The sequence below is a fragment of the Littorina saxatilis genome, linkage group LG17, assembly GCF_037325665.1.
Source record: "Littorina saxatilis isolate snail1 linkage group LG17, US_GU_Lsax_2.0, whole genome shotgun sequence".
Classification (NCBI taxonomy): Eukaryota; Metazoa; Mollusca; class Gastropoda; order Littorinimorpha; family Littorinidae; genus Littorina; species Littorina saxatilis.
This window is the reverse complement of record NC_090261.1, coordinates 10,092,052-10,110,185: the sequence shown is the minus strand read 5'-3', so window position 1 is coordinate 10,110,185 and position 18,134 is coordinate 10,092,052. Positions and strand designations below refer to the sequence as shown.

The window sequence follows — 18,134 nt, the reverse complement described above, 5'->3', positions numbered from 1 at the left end:
TTTCAGCCCATGAACGAAGAAGAAGAAGAAGAACTACTTGACAGCTGTTTGCTTATCCTAAATGTGAGAAAGAAGGGGAGGGGGGTTTCAAGCTTTTGTACTAAATAAATTCCAAATTCTTACCTTGTTACTTATTCTATGGAATACAGTACCCACTCTGGGATTGTTAACTAGACGGGCGCTGTGGCGGGGTGGTAAGACGTCAGCCTCTTAATCGGAAGGTCGAGGGTTCGAATCCCGGTCGCGGCCGCCTGGTGGGTTAAGTGTGGAGATTTTTCCGATCTCCCAGGTCAACTTATGTGCAGACCTGCTAGTGGCTTATCCCCCTTCGTGTGTACACGCAAGCACAAGACCAAGTGCGCACGGAAAAGATCCTGTAATCCATGTCAGAATTCGGTGGGTTATAGAAACACGAAAATATCCAGCATGCTTCCTCCGAAAGCGGCGTATGGCTGCCTTAATGCCGGGGTAAAAACGGTCATACACGTAAAATTCCACTCGTGCAAAAAACACGAGTGTACGTGGGAGTTTCAGCCCACGAACGCAGAAGAAGAAGAAGAAGAAGGATTGTTAACTTGGCTGCCGTTTTATTTATGTGTTCCGTCTATGTGCAGCTTTGTGGTACAGTTCATCCAGCAGAATGGCTTACAGGCGTTGCTGGACTTTCTGTGTAAGATGGACTACTCAACCTCAGAGAGCTCCGTCCATACCTTTTGCATCGGCTGCATCAAGGCTCTCATGAACAATTCTGTGAGTAGGAGAGTGATTGTGCAAGATCGTAGTTTGTCATGCAATTGATTGTATATTTACTGCATTTTCATGAGGTGAGAATTGAGGCTTTGAATTTTCAGCACACACAAAAAGAACATGGAATGATGAAACAGAAAATCATGTTTTTATTTTATTCTCTTTTCTTGTATGTGAAATAATAATAATAATAATAAATGAGCATTTATATAGCGCAACATCATAACTTTACAATTATGCTCTTTGCAGAAAATTGAAAGGGAGGGTGGGTGTTAGACATGGTTTTACTGTTCTTGTGTTTACATTTGATTTGCCTTTTCCTAAACAACATATCCTTCCCTCTTGCTGAATATCTGTTGACCATCAGCACCTCTAAATCTTGAGAAAACGATAATGGTATCATTTGAAAATATTTTTCAACCATTGGATCTGAAATTTCAGGACCTCACTATGATTTCATATGAGAATGATGACTTTATTTTGAATACTTTATTTTCTTATGGTATGTGCATTTTGATGAAATGCACTCCTTAGCTTATGGTGTGCAGGGCTGAGGTGCACGAACAGATGAGAATAAACTGCAGGGTCTGATTGGTTCGAATCACACAAAAACACAAGTTCAACCAATCAAATGCCACGGCTGACTCCTGCCCGGTTGGGAACTTTCTCGTGCATCTCGGCCCAGGTTTCAAGCCACAGGTGTTACAGAAGTATCAAGTTCTGTACCCTGTTCTTCTTTTGCTCCCTTCTTAAATTATAATTTTTTCTTCTTATTCACGTTTCAGCAAGGGCGAGCGCATGTGCTGGCTCACCCCACAGCAGTGAACATCATTGCTCAAAGCCTGGCTGTGGAGAATGTCAAGACCAAGATAGCTGTCCTGGAGATCATGGGCGCCATGTGTCTGGTGCCAGGGGGACATCGGAAAGTCCTGGAAGCCATGATGCACCTGCAGAAGCACGCTGCTGAGAGAACTAGGTTTCAGGTGAGTCTGTTTGGATCACGTTCTACGCAGAATATTTGAAAAATATGATGCATTTTTCCCAAAGGTATTAAAAGTATATGGGTACTTAACAATAACATTTAAATTGGCAGTATCAGAGACGAACAAACATGCAGGCACGCAAACGCTCTATGAGATACATCAACAAACAGATAAGGCCTTACCTTTGTTGCATAATGCGTGCATGAGCGTGTGTGTGTGTGTGTGTGTGTGTGTGTGTGTGTGTGTGTGTGAAATATTGAACAATCGGATGCATTTTTCCTACATTATTTAAAATACATGGGTCACTAACAATAACATTTAAGATGGCAGAATTAAAAGCAAACACAGGCAGACAAACACACTAGCAGATACATCAGCAAACAGATAAGGCCTTACCTTTTGTGCATAATGCACTCATATGTGTGTGCTGGTGTGTGTGTGTGTGTGTGTGTGTGTGTGTGTGTGTGTGTGTGTGTGTGTGTGTGTGTGTGTGTGTGTGTGTGTGTGTGTGTGCCTGTCCGTGCATGCCTATATGTGTTCGATTTCTGCAGCTATTTGCTGTCATTCGCTTTGTTACTTTTGCAGTAAGTAGAACGTATCAGTTGTGTTCATTTCAGTTGATGGTGTGTGACCTTGACCGAAGCTTTGGCAAGTATCGGGAGGAGGTCAGCCTGAAGACAGCTGTCATGTCCTTCATCAATGCTGCTCTTAGATATGGACCTGGACAGGTGAGCTGGTCATACCTTAATTTGATAGATTTCTTCTTTCCTCCTGTTTTTCTTTCAATCTTTCTTTCTTTTTTTCTTTGCTGTGATGTGAATGTTTTTCTTCTTCAGATTCTTTCTTTCTCACTTTCTTTTTTACATTTAGTCAAGTTTTGATTTTTCTTTTGAATACTTGTTTCACTCCCCCCCTCCCCTTCCCCAACATTTGTTCTTTCTGTCTTTTCTTTCTTTCTGTCTTTCTTTCTTTCTTTTTTTCTTTCTTTCATTCTTTCTTCCTTTCATTCTTTCTTCCTCTCTTTCCTTCTTTCTTCCTTTCTTTCTTTCTGTCTTTGCTTTTACATTTACTGTATGTTGTCCTCGGTCTATCATATATTTATTTGTTTCTTTTTTTCATTCTTCCTTCCTTCTTTCTTGTCTTTTTGTCTGTCTGTCTGAAATAGCAATTTTTTTATTTGTGTATGATTATTTTCAGGATCACCTGGAGTTCCGCTTACACCTGAGATACGAATTCCTGATGCTTGGTATCGTACCCATCATGCAGAAACTGAGAGGTCACAGTAATGCTACACTGGACAGGTCAGACATCTTCTGTCTTGGTTTTATATCTTCTCCATACGGTAAATGAATGTATACATGTATGCAATATCTTGCAATGTGTTTGTGCAGAATGCATCTTAGCACCTACATCGATCATGTTTTTTTAGCATCTAATATGAAGTTGTAAAAGAAGTGATTTACTTCTGTTTAGTTTAATTCCCTTGAATTTTTTAAGACAGATTAACCTGATAAATGCACGTTCATTGTTCTTTCAAATGCTGTAAGGGTTTTAGTTCTGAGTTTTATGTATATTAAAACACAAACATTAAAACACATGTATATTGTCATTTTTCAGGCATCTGGATTTCTTTGAGATGGTCCGGAGTGTGGATGAAAAGGAGCTATCTAGGAGATTTGAAGGGGTAACTTATTTGATTTCTGCTTTGTGAATCATTTAATAGTGTAATATGTGTGTGTGTGTTAGTATTCTTGTCTCATTCAAAAGAGGATTGTTGCCAAGCCAGTCCTGAATGTTGTCATTTTTTAAACACAAGTTCACTCAGCGTTGTAAACAAAGTTTGATAGTTTTTCATGAGATAATTTTGCTTCTGGAGGAAAAAAAGCTAATGCCAGTGTTATTGTTTGAACCTGGTGAATTACAGTTGAACCGGTCTGTAACGACCATTAAAAGGACCAGCCAACAGTGGTCTTCATAGACAGGTGGTACCCCCCGCGGGTTAAGGGGAAGAATTTACCCGATGCTCCCCAGCATGTCGTAAGAGGCGACTAACGGATTCTGTTTCTCCTTTTACCTTTGTTAAGTGTTTCTTGTATAGAATATAGTCAATTTTTGTAAAGATTTTAGTCAAGCAGTATGTAAGAAAAGTCCTTTGTACTGGAAACTTGCATTCTCCCAGTAAGGTAATATATTGTACTACGTTGCAAGCCCCTGGAGCAAATTTTTGATTAGTGCTTTTGTGAACAAGAAACAATTGACAAGTGGCTCTATCCCATCTCCCCCCTTTCCCTGTCGCGATATAACCTTCGTGGTTGAAAACGACGTTAAACACCAAATAAAGAAAGTAAAGAAAGACAGGTGGTCGTTGTGGAAAGGCCCATTATACAAGTACAAACTTGGGGGGATTTCTTTGGGGTGGTCGTAAAGGGCAGGTGGTCGTTATCAAGAGGCGGTCGCCATGACAGGTTGGAGTGTATAAGAAATTAAAATTAGATGAACCATCTCTATTTCAGAATCATGTAGACAGCAAAAGTGCCTCCGCCATGTTTGAAGTGCTACGCAAGAAGCTGTCACTGACTGCTGCCTACCCTCACTTCTTGTCCATCCTGTACCACTTTCTCCTCTTGCCATGTAAGTGCGGCATGTCTTTGTGCACTTTGGATTTAGTTATGTGCTTGATGGCTGAGTAGACAGTTATGAAAGAATATGTATATTTGAAGTCATGTTCTTTGTGCCAAGTGCCCATGTTAGTGTTAAGTACAGGTACACTCAATCAATCAGTCAAAAATCATTCTAAGGATAACTGCACAAATATTTCATCAGTACCATGCTTTGGTTTCATATACGAGTCATGTAATGTGAGCCATTTCTTAAGACCAAGAATATTTGAAAAGAACAGGGTGAGTTGCTTTATCATGCTGTTGCCTGCATTGCTATAAACACAAAAAATTCTTTTAGTACAATGTTAAAGTTTGAAGCCTGTACCAGTATCAGCAGCTTTTACTGGCTGAAAGATTTTCTTGAAGATGTGTTATAATGAGTGAATTGCAGTTTAACTTGTATGATGAGATGAAATTAAACATGACATTGTCTTGCACTGACCAGACGGGAAGAGTGACGTGTACGGCGTGTGGATGCTGGTGGACAAGATCATCCAGCAGGTCATCCTGCAGCAGAAGAACGGCAAGGATCCGGACTCTGCTCCTCTCCAGGAGATCAACCTCAAGCATATTGTTATGCAGTCAGTGATACATTTGTGTTTATCTCTGTTATGTTAAACTTAGGAAATGCGAATATAGGCATATGCCTGAGTGCAGATGATAAATGTCATGTCACAATGCCAAAAATGAAAAACCGTTTTTTTTTCAGCTGCTGCTTTTACTGCTGACTGTTACTGTTTGTACTATTATTTTGGGAAAGAAGTGAAAAAGTGTGGTCGATGAGTTAGCAGATTCTCCAGGATCTTTTATTGGACTGAAAAACTGGGTCTTGTTATAGATCTCATGGAAAGGTTTTGAGCTGATAAGAGTACAATCTGAGGATTTTCCAAATCCTGAGTGTAATAAAGGATTTGGAATCTCTTTGTTGCATTACAAAACATTTTTTTTTTACCCCTTTCGTTCTGATCTCCATCTTCTCAGAGCCTTCATTGAGTGAGTGTATGGGGTGGGGGTTATTCAAAATCAGTGTAGTATGTAGATCTCTCTTGTAAAGCTTGCTATTGTTTCTGTTTAACAGAAAATGTTAATCTTGGACATTTTATAATGTGTTTGATGAACGCTCACTGATAACAACTACTTGTCTCTGCTACAGACTTCAGAGTGAAACAGACATCAAAGTTTACCAGCAAAAATTGAGGGAAGCAGAAAAAGCAACAGACGAGCTGACTGCAAAACTGGCCAAAAAAGAGCGAGAGTGTGAAGCCCGACTTGAGGAGAAGGTGAGAAATTTGATTGTATTCATTGTGTGCGACCAGGTGAAAAGAAAGAACAATTTCAGAAAATTATTTTCATTGCATTAAATTTGTTTAAGCAAAAGAAAAAGAGAGGTTTTCCTTTCTGTTAGGGCGATCTTGTGCATCAAGGGAGACAACCTCTTCAATGTCGGCCTCTGTGCATCAGGGGAGATAATTTTAAAACAGATCTTGGTGTTCACTAAAATATGATTACGGGACTGTATAAACATGTCATGAATATGATGGGTTTGGAAAATAAAAGGAGAAGCATGGACAAATAACCAGAACAAGAGGCGAAGCCATCAAGGCTCACGTAAGAAATCGACAAACAGTAACACAAACTCAATCACTCCGCGCACGCACGCACGCACGCACGCACGCACGCACGCACGCACGCACGCACGCACGCACGCACGCACGCACACACACACACACACACACACACACACACACACACACACACACACACACACACACACACACACACACACACACACACACACACACACACACACACACACACACACACACACACACACACACACACACAGAAAGAGCATAGGTGAAACTGTGCAAGAAAGCGAGACACTAGATCTAGATATGTTTGTCTGCATGTAGCCTACTTACAGGGACACGACTGCCAACTAGTCTCAGCCCGCTCAAAATAATAATGACCGAGACTTTTTAGTACTTCCTTCGCGTGACGTCTAACCCTCTTACGTCATAATGTGACGTCAATGTAATGTGACGTCTTCAAATGTTAGAGTTTCTACCACAGACATATACACGCACGCACGCACGCACGCACATATGCACGCACGCACAGACAGACAAAGTTACGATCGCATAGGCTACACTTACGTGAGCCAATAAAAAGAGTAATAAGTTTAACGTGATTTACAGTACACAAGGGACCAATAAGATGAATTTGGAGAGTCACTGTAAACGAAGAGAACAGTAATTTATGTATGTCTCATATTGTTTTCCAGGAGGAGATTACAAACACAATGAACATGATGAAAGCCAGGCTGGACAAAGAGATTGCCAGTCATGCTGACACTCGCAAACAACTTGAAGATCTGCTCAACAGGGTTGAAGATATCCGCTTACAGGTGATTTGAATGTTGAAACGTTCAGTTTTCTTCTGTGTGTGTGTGTGTGTGTGTGTGAGTGTGTATATATATGTGTGTGTGTGGAATGAGTGTGTATATATATATGTGTGTGTGTGTGTGTGTGGAATGAGTGTGTGTGTGTGTGTGTGTGTGTGTGTGTGTGTGTGTGTGTGTGTGTGTGTGTTATTGTGTGTGTGTTATTGTGCAGAGATATTAAAAAGATGTTATTGATATATTGTGTACATGTGTGTGTATAATTTTGCATTCTATATGTCAGGAAACAATACACATTATAAGCCATTTTACTTTACGTATACAAAAGATTACTCCAGGTTTTCTCGTTAGTCACTTACTAAACAAAGACTCTGTTGTTATTGTTTTGCAGCTCGACACAGAACGAGGAGAAAAACAAAAACTTCAGCATCTGGTGCAAACAGGCAGTTTACCAGATGACGCCAAAGTTGGACTCTCATCAGCCACTACAACTCTTATCAGCGACATCAAGGCAGCAACCGACAGACATGACTTCAGACCCTCTTGCCCCCCGCCCCCTCCCCCTGGTGCTCCCCCTCCCCCTCCTGCTCCGGGAGCCCCTCCAGCTCCTGGTCTGGGTAAGAATTGTGCTGTGTATTTTATTCTCAAAATAGATAACTTCTTCGTCTTGATCTCTTTGATGAACACATGTTTTTGTTAACAGTACAGCGATTTACTTTCCCTTTCTGCACATTTTGTGTGAATTTGCAGCTGCGGTCACATTTACCATGAGAGGACTGTTCTTTAGGAACAAAAATAAAGCTAGAACTGTTTCTTCATTGCGGGCGACTTTTACAACTGGGGCAAAACTAGGTGTCTTTTACTCGGAGATGTCCTCTCATGGAACGAGCCTTATATTATAGGTGTATGATAATAGTTGTAAGCTTACGTTTTACTTGTTACACAGACCTGGAACGGGAATGTCATTATTGTGTTTGTGTTTTACAGGTGGTTCTACTTTAAATCCTACACTGGCTGTCAAGTTAAAGAACATCCCCAAGCCTTCTCATGCGCTCAAGTCGTTCAACTGGACCAAAGTTCCTGAGGTCTTTTTTTGGCTTTCTGTTTGGACTGTTGTATTATGTTATAAAGTATGAGAAGTTGATCAGAACAAATAATTGTGTGTGTCTATGTTTATAAGAAAAAGAAGAAAAGAAGTTGCTGTATTATATTACGTGTGCTCTGTGAGTCAGTTTATTCTTCCTGCTTCTGAAGGATTTTTTCATGACTTTAACACTTTTCTTTAGTATTTTGCACTATTTTTCTTTACAAATTCAGTGTTTTAAAGTAATCATCATTTTCATTTATTCCAGAACAAAATAACTGGTTCCATATGGCAAGATCTTACCCACACAAAGGTAACATTTCCTTTAGTCTTTAGCTTGGCTGCCTATAGTATAGAAAACATTTGGTTTGCCTGTGTTTATCCTTGAAAAGATTTTATGTCTGGTTTTTTTTTATGTGGCCATAGTAAATGCAGATTGTAAGAGGGTGTGTTACTCTGTTGAAAATAAAGTAATGGACATTTTTTGTGGATTCCCTTTATCGATGATTTGTCGGAAGACTTTTGGACCTGTTCCCTGTTTCAAGCAACATAATGACTTCTTCTTCTTCTTCTTCTGCGTTCGTGGGCTGAAACTCCCACGTACACTCGTGTTTTTTGCACAAGTGGAATTTCACGTGCATGACCGTTTTTTTACCCCGCCATTTAGGCAGCCATACGCCGTTTTCGGAGGAAGCATGCTGGGTATTTTCGTGTTTCTATAACCCACCGAACTCTGACATGGATTACAGGATCTTTTTCGTGCGCACTTGGTCTTGTGCTTGCGTGTACACACGGGGGTGTTCGGACACCGAGGAGAGTCTGCACACAAAGTTGACTCTGAGAAATAAATCTCTCGCCGAACGTGGGGACGAACTCACGCTGACAGCGGCCAATTGGATACAAATCCAGCGCGCTACCGACTGAGCTACATCCCCGCCCAACATAATGACGACTTTATTGGTGGAATTTTGATCCTCATACATGTACTTCGTCTTTATTTGTTTCTTCTGCATTCATGGGCTGAAACTCCCACGTACACTCGTGTTATTTTGCACAAGTGGGATTTTACGTGTATGGCCGTTTTTACCCCGCCATTTAGGCAGCCATACACCGCTTTCAGGGGATATCCTCATGCTTATTTCATGTGTACTTCAAATTTAAAGCTTGCTTTAGCAAAGTAAAAAGTGTTGAACAATCTTGTTTAAAATGAAGTGTACAATTCACTTTCCTCTTGTTTCAAAGATATTTGCCAGCCTAGACCTGCGGGAGTTTGAGCAGATGTTCTCGGCATACCAGAAGCCAGCGGAGGAGAGTGAGGAGGATCACAAGAGCACCTTCACCAAGCCCAAGACCACAGTACTGACTGTCATCGATGGTCGGCGTGCCCAGAACTGCACCATCCTGCTGTCCAAGCTGAAACTGACCAATGCTGAACTGGCCCAGGCCATCATGAACGTAGACGCTGGGGAGGACTTGCCCAAAGACATGGTGGAACAGGTAATGGCTGCGAGAGATTTAGATTTTAGTTTAAGAAAGGGAAATGGATTTGGTTTTTTTTAGTACAGAACGTGACAATCCTGTTTTCCAAGCTGAAACTGATCAATTTTGAACTGGCATAGGCTGTCACGAATTTGAATGCTGGAGAGGACTTGCCCAAAGACAAGACATGGTGGAACAGGTAATGGGTGTGAGAGATGTAGATTTTAGTATCAGAAACGGAAATGGATTTTGTTTTTTTGAGTACAGAACGTGACAATCTTGTTATCCAAGCTCAAACTGACGAATGCTAAGCTAGCACAGGCTGTCAAGAATTTGAACGCTGGAGAAGACTTGGCCAAAGATATGGTAGAACAGGTAACAGGGACAGCAGATGTTTATAGTTTAAAAAAGGCCAATGGAGTTGGGCTTTTTGAGTCACTTGAGAAAAAGTGACTCTATGTAATCGGTCAGTGTTAGTCTGTCCATCTGATGCCTCATATAATATTCAGAACTGCGAAAGTGACTCGATAGAGCGTTTGCCCTTCTTGTATATCTTTGACAAAGTTCATCGGATGTGATTGAAACTTTGTAGGATTATTCTTTACATCAAAGTATTTACATCTGTAGCCTTTTACGAACGTTATCAGAAAAACAAGGGAGATAACTAGCCTTTTCTGTTCGGCAACACACAACTTAACGTTGGGCTTTTCTCGGAAACTATAAAAGTGACCGGGCTCAAATTTTATGTGAACGTGACTCATTGTGTTGTGAATAGCAATTTCTTCCTGTCCATCTGATGCCTCATATAATATTCAGAACTGCGAAAGTGACTCGATCGAGCGTTTGCTCTTCTTGTTTAGTTCAGAATGTGACAATTCTGTTATCCAAGCTCGAACTGACCAATGCTGAACTGGCTGAGGTCAGAGAGGATTCGTCTGAAGATATGGTGGAACAGATAATAGTTATGGCCGTTGACGTTTTGGCATGAGTATTGGCTGTGCTGTCCTTCTGTTCAAACTCAAATGGACCAACACTGAAATCGGATGGAAACTACTGAAGTAAAGAGTAAAGTTTTGGCATGAGTATTGGCTGTGCTGTCCTCTTCAAACTCAAATGAACCAACACTGAAATGGGATGGAAACTACTGAAGTAAAGAGTAAAGTTTTGGCATGAGTATTGGCTGTGCTGTCCTCTTCAAACTCAAATGGACCAACACTGAAATCGGATGGAAACTACTGAAGTAAAGAGTAAAGTTTTGGCACGAGTATTGGCTGTGCTGTCCTTCTGTTCAAACTCAAATGGACCAACACTGAAATCGGATGGAAACTACTGAAGTAAAGAGTAAAGTTTTGGCATGAGTATTGGCTGTGCTGTCCTTCTGTTCAAACTCAAATGGACCAACACTGAAATCGGATGGAAACTACTGAAGTAAAGAGTAAAGTTTTGGCATGAGTATTGGCTGTGCTGTCCTCTTCAAACTCAAATGAACCAACACTGAAATGGGATGGAAACTTGAGAGGTATATACACAGACCAGTGTGGACGCAATCTAAAATCTGGGGTTTTTTTTTCAGCTGCTGAAATTTGTTCCAACAACAGAGGAGTCCTCCTTGTTGTCAGAATATGCCTCCGAGATTGAGAACATGGCCAGAGCAGACAGGTTCCTCTTTGAGATGAGCAAGTAAGTCTTCTACTGTTTTTGTAAATAATTTTTTTTCTGGGGAGCCTTTGAAGTTGTGTTATTTATGGTGCTTATACAAACATTTTGGCATTGTTCAACAGGTGGTTCGTTGTCTTTTTCTCAACTATTGGGTTGAGCAAAATCAAGGGAATGCATTATACTTTCTTTTCTTGTGTGGATGATGAAATATGAAAGTGTTTGTTTGCAGGATCACACATTACGAGGAAAGGTTAAAAGCGCTGTATTTCAAGAAGAAGTTCCAAGAACGACGCCAAGACTGCAAGCAGAAAATTGAAGGTGAGCTATTGATTGTATAAGAAAATACTACATGTATCTAGAAAATGCAATTCATTTAAATCTATTTGGAATAATTGTTATGAGAGAAAGTGTCCATTTGATTGTGAAAACAAACGACGCGTTTTTGACCAGATTTCTTCTTACTACAAATTTGACTTTTGGGACATTCAGTGTAGCAAAGAACAAAATGGGTTGCTTTATGCTGCAGGTGTCCACGAGGCTTGCAAAGAGGTGTTCAAGAGTCGTAAGCTGAAGCGAGTGCTGGAGCTGGTGTTGGCGTGTGGAAACTACATGAATCGCGGCCAGCGAGGGAACGCCCTGGGTTTTCAGCCCGCGTCACTCAACAAGATGATGGACACCAGGTCCAGCGTCAGCAAACAGATCACTTTGCTCCACTATGTGGTGGATACCGTGGAGAAGAAAGTACGTTCACAGGCCGGCCGTCCGTAGACACCACCTTAACGTTGGACTTTTCTCGGAAACTATCAAAGCGATCGGGCTCATATTTTGTTTAGTCGTGACCTCCAATGACCTCTACACTTTAACGATGGTTTCGTTGACCTTTGACCTTTTTCAAGGTCACAGGTCAGCGTCAAAGGAAAAATTAGACATTTTATATCTTTGACAAAGTTCATCGGATGTGATTGAAACTTTGTAGGATTATTCTTTACATCAAAGTATTTACATCTGTAGCCTTTTACGAACGTTATCAGAAAAACAAGGGAGATAACTAGCCTTTTCTGTTCGGCAACACACAACTTAACGTTGGGCTTTTCTCGGAAACTATAAAAGTGACCGGGCTCAAATTTTATGTGAACGTGACTCATTGTGTTGTGAATAGCAATTTCTTCCTGTCCATCTGATGCCTCATATAATATTCAGAACTGCGAAAGTGACTCGATCGAGCGTTTGCTCTTCTTGTTGGAATCAGGAACCCACAAGGAATAAGATGAAATTGTTTTTAAATCGATTTCGGAAATTTAATTTTGATCATAATTTTTATATTTTTAATTTTCAGAGATTGTTTTTAATCCAAATATAACATATGTATATGTTTTTGGAATCAGAAAATGACGAAGAATAAGATGAAATTGTTTTTGGATCGTTTAATAAAAAAATTATTTTAATTACAAGTTTCCGATTTTTAATGACCAAACTCACTCATTAGTTTTTAAGCCACCAAGCTGAAATGCAATACAAAACCCCGGCCTTCGTCGAAGATTGCTTTGCCAAAATTTCAATCAATTTGATTGAAAAATGAGGGTGTGACAGTGCCGCCTCAACTTTTACAAAAAGCCGGATATGACGTCATCAAAGGTATTTATCGAAAAAATGAAAAAAAACGTCCGGGAATATCATACCCAGGAACTCTCATGTCAAATTTCATAAAGATCGGCCCAGTAGTTTAGTCTGAATCGCTCTACACACACACACAGACACACAGACACACACACACATACACCACGACCCTTGTCTCGATTCCCCCCTCTATGTTAAAACATTTAGTCAAAACTTGACTAAATGTAAAAAGGAGGGAGTCTTAAAATTGAGGTAAATTTACAGACTCTGTGAAGAGAAAATCTTGAAAAACTAGGCTTTACAATGGGGGAAGTCTCAATACAAGGGGTCTTACATGGGGGGGGTTATACTGTATGCTGGAATGGTCTGAGGAATTTGTGTCCTAGAGTTCATTTGATAACACTTTTTTTTAAACTGTTACTGCTGTTTGAAACAACTTTCGACGAGCGCTGTGGCGTGGTGGTAAGACGTCGGCCTCCAAAGCGGAAGGTCGAGGGTTCGAATCCCGGCCGCGGCCGCCTGGTGGGTTAAGTGTGGAGATTTTTCCGATCTCCCAGGTCAACTTATGTGCAGACCTGCTAGTGGCTTATCCCCCTTCGTGTGTACACGCAAGCACAAGACCAAGTGCGCACGAAAAAGATCCTGTAATCCATGTCAGAGTTCGGTGGGTTATAGAAACACGAAAATACCCAGCATGCTTCCTCCGAAAGCGACGTATGGCTGCCTAAATGGCGGGGTAAAAACGGTCATACACGTAAAATTCCACTCGTGCAAAAACACGAGTGTACGTGGGAGTTTCAGCCCACGAACGCAGAAGAAGAAGAAGAAGAAGAAGAAACAACTTTCTTGCATGTGTTTGTTACTCGAGATGAATTACATTTTGTTTCTTCAATCTTTTCAGTTTGCTGATGTGATGAAATTGGAAGATGACTTACCTCATGTGCGAGAGGCAGCTAAGGTCAAGTAAGTACATGAAGTGCTTCCTGTGTATCTACCCAAGGCTGTTGGAAACTACAACTTCTGCAATTTCAGTATGTTTAAAGATGCTCCTTTATTTAATTTTAAGCCAGGCAGATGGATTTGATTTAGCACCAACTTCTGACAATAGCTTCATTTCTCAAAGACAAGTCTTAGAAATAATGCTTTTTACAACAGATTTGTTTGTTGTTTAGTTAAATTCTTTTTGATGTGAAGTAATTGTTATTGGTTTGTCATTTTAGCAATTTGTTTGTTTTCTTTTTCTTTCAGTTTCAAGGAGCTAGAACAAGAAATAGCTTCCTTGAAGAAAGGACTTCATAATATTGAAAAGGTAAAGTTTGCTTCACTGTTTCCAGATAATCTTTGCATTGCAGAGTCGCTATAAGTTTCATGAAGCTCATTCCGTGTTGTTTGACTTTGTTATTGTAAGGATCTGCACAGTAAGAATATGCACAGCATGTTGAACAAATTAGGACAGTATGTTGAAAGAATAATATGCACTGTAAGTTCAAAGAATATGCACAGTATTTTGAAAGAATATGCACGGTATATTGACAGAATATGCACAGTATGTTGGCAGTCATGTGCCTGCCATGTCCTTGAATAGTCAGCTTTGTATCATGACATTGATTTGTTTCTCTTCATACTTTTGCATCATAACAGGAGGTTGACTTCTTCAAGATTCAGCTGGACTCACCTCACGACCGCTTCGTGACAGTCATGCAGGATTTCTGCACTGTAGCCAGCTACAGTTTCACAGAAGTTGAAGAGGCGTACGCTGAAATGCACAAAAAGGTCAGCTTCATTTCTCAATTCTTGTGTTAACGCTTTTATTGTCTTCATGGGCCCTTCCATTCTTTTTTCTTCCATAGTTTTTCTGTTTCAGTCTAAGTTCAGCTTGTTGTTTCCATGATCTTGTACCCCATGGCACCGTAGCTCTGCACAGGATTTTACATGGGATATGTTAGGGTGGCCGAGTGGTAACGCACTTGCGCTCGGAAGCGAGAGGTTGCGTGTTCGACCCTGGGTCAGGCCGCAATTTTCTCCCCCCTTTCCTAACCTAGGTGGTGGGTTCAAGTGCTAGTCTTTCGGATGAGACGAAAAACCGAGGTCCCTTCGTGTACACTACATTGGGGTGTGCACGTTAAAGATCCCACGATTGACAAAAGGGTCTTTCCTGGCAAAATTGTATAGGCATAGATAAAAATGTTCACCAAATACCCGTTTGACTTGGAATAAAGGCCGTGAAAGGTGAATGCTCGCCTAATAGGCTACTGAGCTTTACTGGCCGATGTGAATGCGTTATATATTGTGTGTAAAAAATGTCTGTTTGTCTGTCTGTCTGTAAAAAATTCCATTTCAAACGGCAGAAATTAATATGTAAGCGCCTAGGGCTATATCTAGATTAGGCGCATAAAAAATGATCACAATAATAATAATAATAATAATATGAGAAGCCTTCCACTGGGACACATACCAACAATTAAAATCCAGATTGCTTTCTGTGCAAATCAAGTGAGAATTTTTTGCTGAATGAATCTCTTGCAGATCGACATGGTTATCAGTTACAAAATCAATTCCACACAAAAAATTCCCACTCTGCCCAGAAAGCAGGCAAGCTGTAGATTTGTGTTCGAAAGATAAAAATGCTTTTGTCGCAGGTGTAAAAAAAAAAAAAGACTGGATGGATCTACAGTGGAGTCCAGCTATAACGAACCTGGGTATAACGAAATCCCTCTTTTAACAAACTGCCATTGATTTCCCGGCAGACAGCCTTCTATTTCTTACTTGTTACTTTCCGGCTACATCGAACCTTTTGAACTCATTTTTGCATAACGAACCCCTCTTTTAACAAACACGTTTTCATCGCCCCAGAGCCGTTTTGTCTCTAAAAGTCACAAGGCTACAACGAACTGATGTCAATAATTGTCTCCAAAGACAAAAATACACAAACACAAGTGCACATCGCGTGATGAGCGAACTCTGAACAAACTAACAGCGGGAGGTGCACGGAACAGATCGAACCAAAACCGAAAGTTGTGGTGACGTCATGACATTTTGCTAAAAACAATGGCTGACAAACATGGTTTCGAAATCTGGAACTGTTTTTTTGTTTTCTCCGATCCGTGACCGAGTGACGCGACATAGAACCACGCGTTCGTTTGAATCAATACTCTCCTCAGGCAGTGAAGTCTCCTAAATTGCTCACAGGGGTGAGTTTTGGCGCTCGCCCGCTCGCCCCCGGCGACTTCAAATCGCGTCGGGCGGGTTCGAAATTCCTCTAAAATCGCCCGCCTGGCGAGTTCAAATTTCGCTGAAGCACAAAGTTGTTAGGCAAGGTAGTCAATCGGAACGGCCGGCGAACAAATATCTCTGCGGGCGATCTCAAAATCTGTCACTTCTCTACTGCCCACTCATCTCCCCCCCCCCCCCCACTTTCAGAAGGACTCAGGACTACCACCAATCAAGGCCAGACACATTGGCTAGACAGCTACCCCCCTCCGCCTCACTTGACCGTGTCATCACCCCTCCAGTGCCTCGAGCCGCTGGCGATTGCATCCCCCTCTTTGCGCTATTCACTTCACCCCCTCTCTTATATCTTATCCTGCGCTCACCAATCCTTCAGAGACTTTCACATGTTGTAAAACAGTTTCCTCTCAGATAAAAACTCGGTCATTGACCCCGAGTAAGAAGGTCAGTGTCTCCTAGTCAGGCAGCTGTGTTCAGATTGCAAGTACCGGTCATTGACCCAGGTCTCAAGGCCAACCAGCTTTTACAATGCATCTGCCTTTGATCTGACCGCCCATCCAGAGCAAACATATTCCCCCTAGCCCTCTGTATTTTTCCTTTGATGTGCCTGCTATGTACCACTGATCCAGTTTCTGGGAAATGTATAATTATGTCATTGACTGCAGGGATACTCATTGAGACCATTTTCCAAAATATGTTAACACCAGCTTTGCTGACCAACTTAGTACAATTATTTCCCTTCAACTAAGGAAGTAAAAAAAACCAACCCGATCCACTATATATATGTGATAAAGAAGAAAAGACAGACCTTCAACAATAGGACAAGGGATGCAACTCTGCTGAATCAAAAGCATAAAGATCACCTGTGAACAATTCTAGGATCAGGAAATCTGAACATCTGTTTGTTTTCATTAGGAAATAGAAATGAAATATAATGCTTTTGATTATTTATGACTTAAGCTGTGGTAAATTTGGCTGGTATGCAACTTTTATACTTCTGCTTGATCTAACAGTAATATTAATAACACAGACATAAAGAAAAAGAAACAAAACAAGAAAGCAACTTAGAATTTTTTTTTTTGTAGTCAGCTTTTTATACTTGGTTTTACACAACAAAAAACATAATTTAAATTAAAAAAAAAATGCTGATTTACTCTTTTGTAGTGTGTGTTTATGTGGTAAGTAGAGTTCCATAGTAAATTACTTTGTAAATTGTGTGGTAGGGGGTACATAAAGGGGGTAACTTTTAGTGAGGTTTAGTGTGTGATTGTGTGACAGGGTGTGAATGTGGTTTTGATTTCTTGTTTCTTTGTGGCGGCTTTTATTTTAAATTCTTTATAAAAACAAGGTTAATTATCATTATATTAAAACATAGCACTTTAGTCATCAAGTTTTGTGTGTGTTTGTGGTAGTTATTAGTAGTGCAAATCCACATGTATGCATTATAAGTATGAATTTACATTTTTTGTGTATGTGGTTAGCACGCGACGAGCCGCTGGGGCGGTTGTAAGAAATCCCGGCAGGTTGGGGGCCGGTTGGGATTTTGGGGGGCCGGTTCAATTTTTGACTTACCGGCCCCCCTGGCCGGTAGCAAAAAAAGTTAAGGTACACCCCTGTGCTCAACACTGTGGACAGTCCGGAGTGCAGTTATGTCCAGTGAATGAGTGAGTCAAAGTTTTATCGTGAAAATTGACGCTTTTCATGCACCTCCCGCTGTTAGTTTGCCTCTCTCTATGGATTATATTATGAAGCTGTTGAAAACATGCAGAGATTGTACTCTCCAAGGAAAGATCGATGGGACGATCATTTGAAGGTGATTGGGAAAACTCGACAGCGAAGTACTGATATAACGAACTAAAATGTATCTCCCTTGAGATTCGTTGTACCCGGACTCCACTGTATGATTTGGAAGTCGATTTATGCGGGAAGGAAATTAACTTCAATCCTATTTTTCCATTGCAGTATGGATCTGTGCTGAAGGCGTTCTGTGAGGAACCCAACCAGGTTCAACCTGATGTCTTCTTTGGCGTCTTTGATACTTTCCTTCAGTCGTTTGGAGATGCAAAGACGGAAAATGAAAAAATCAGAAGACAGAAGGAGGAGGAAGAGAAAAGGAAAAAGATAGAAGAAGAGGTTAGTTCACTTCACGTGTGGTTGGATGGGATGTGTGTAGGTGGTGTTTTGTGTTGCATGACTCATTCTTTGCGTATGCTTAAAATATGTACCTTTATGTGTGTGTGTGTGTGTGTGCGTATGTGTGTGTTTGTGTGTGTTTA

General features: G+C 40.8%; 2 protein-coding genes across 2 annotated transcripts in view; one reads left to right on the top strand and one right to left on the bottom strand.

The window, feature by feature from the left end:
- The window catches only part of LOC138952660 (galactose mutarotase-like), a 380,407-nt gene that overhangs the window by 55,690 nt on the left and 306,583 nt on the right, over positions 1-18,134 (bottom strand). The gene's annotated exons all lie outside the window — the stretch shown is intronic.
- Positions 1-18,134, top strand: part of LOC138952245 (disheveled-associated activator of morphogenesis 1-like) — a 59,523-nt gene that overhangs the window by 36,908 nt on the left and 4,481 nt on the right. Inside the window, exons 6-25 of the mRNA XM_070323865.1 lie at positions 615-750; positions 1,533-1,730; positions 2,348-2,458; positions 2,928-3,031; positions 3,348-3,414; positions 4,244-4,361; positions 4,836-4,971; positions 5,544-5,670; positions 6,675-6,797; positions 7,183-7,408; positions 7,779-7,876; positions 8,144-8,188; positions 9,118-9,372; positions 10,928-11,034; positions 11,243-11,331; positions 11,540-11,754; positions 13,532-13,593; positions 13,879-13,939; positions 14,272-14,403; positions 17,821-17,991. Coding sequence (XP_070179966.1) covers positions 615-750; positions 1,533-1,730; positions 2,348-2,458; positions 2,928-3,031; positions 3,348-3,414; positions 4,244-4,361; positions 4,836-4,971; positions 5,544-5,670; positions 6,675-6,797; positions 7,183-7,408; positions 7,779-7,876; positions 8,144-8,188; positions 9,118-9,372; positions 10,928-11,034; positions 11,243-11,331; positions 11,540-11,754; positions 13,532-13,593; positions 13,879-13,939; positions 14,272-14,403; positions 17,821-17,991 — 2,581 coding nt within the window. The remainder of the gene's footprint in view (positions 1-614; positions 751-1,532; positions 1,731-2,347; positions 2,459-2,927; positions 3,032-3,347; positions 3,415-4,243; positions 4,362-4,835; positions 4,972-5,543; positions 5,671-6,674; positions 6,798-7,182; positions 7,409-7,778; positions 7,877-8,143; positions 8,189-9,117; positions 9,373-10,927; positions 11,035-11,242; positions 11,332-11,539; positions 11,755-13,531; positions 13,594-13,878; positions 13,940-14,271; positions 14,404-17,820; positions 17,992-18,134) is intronic.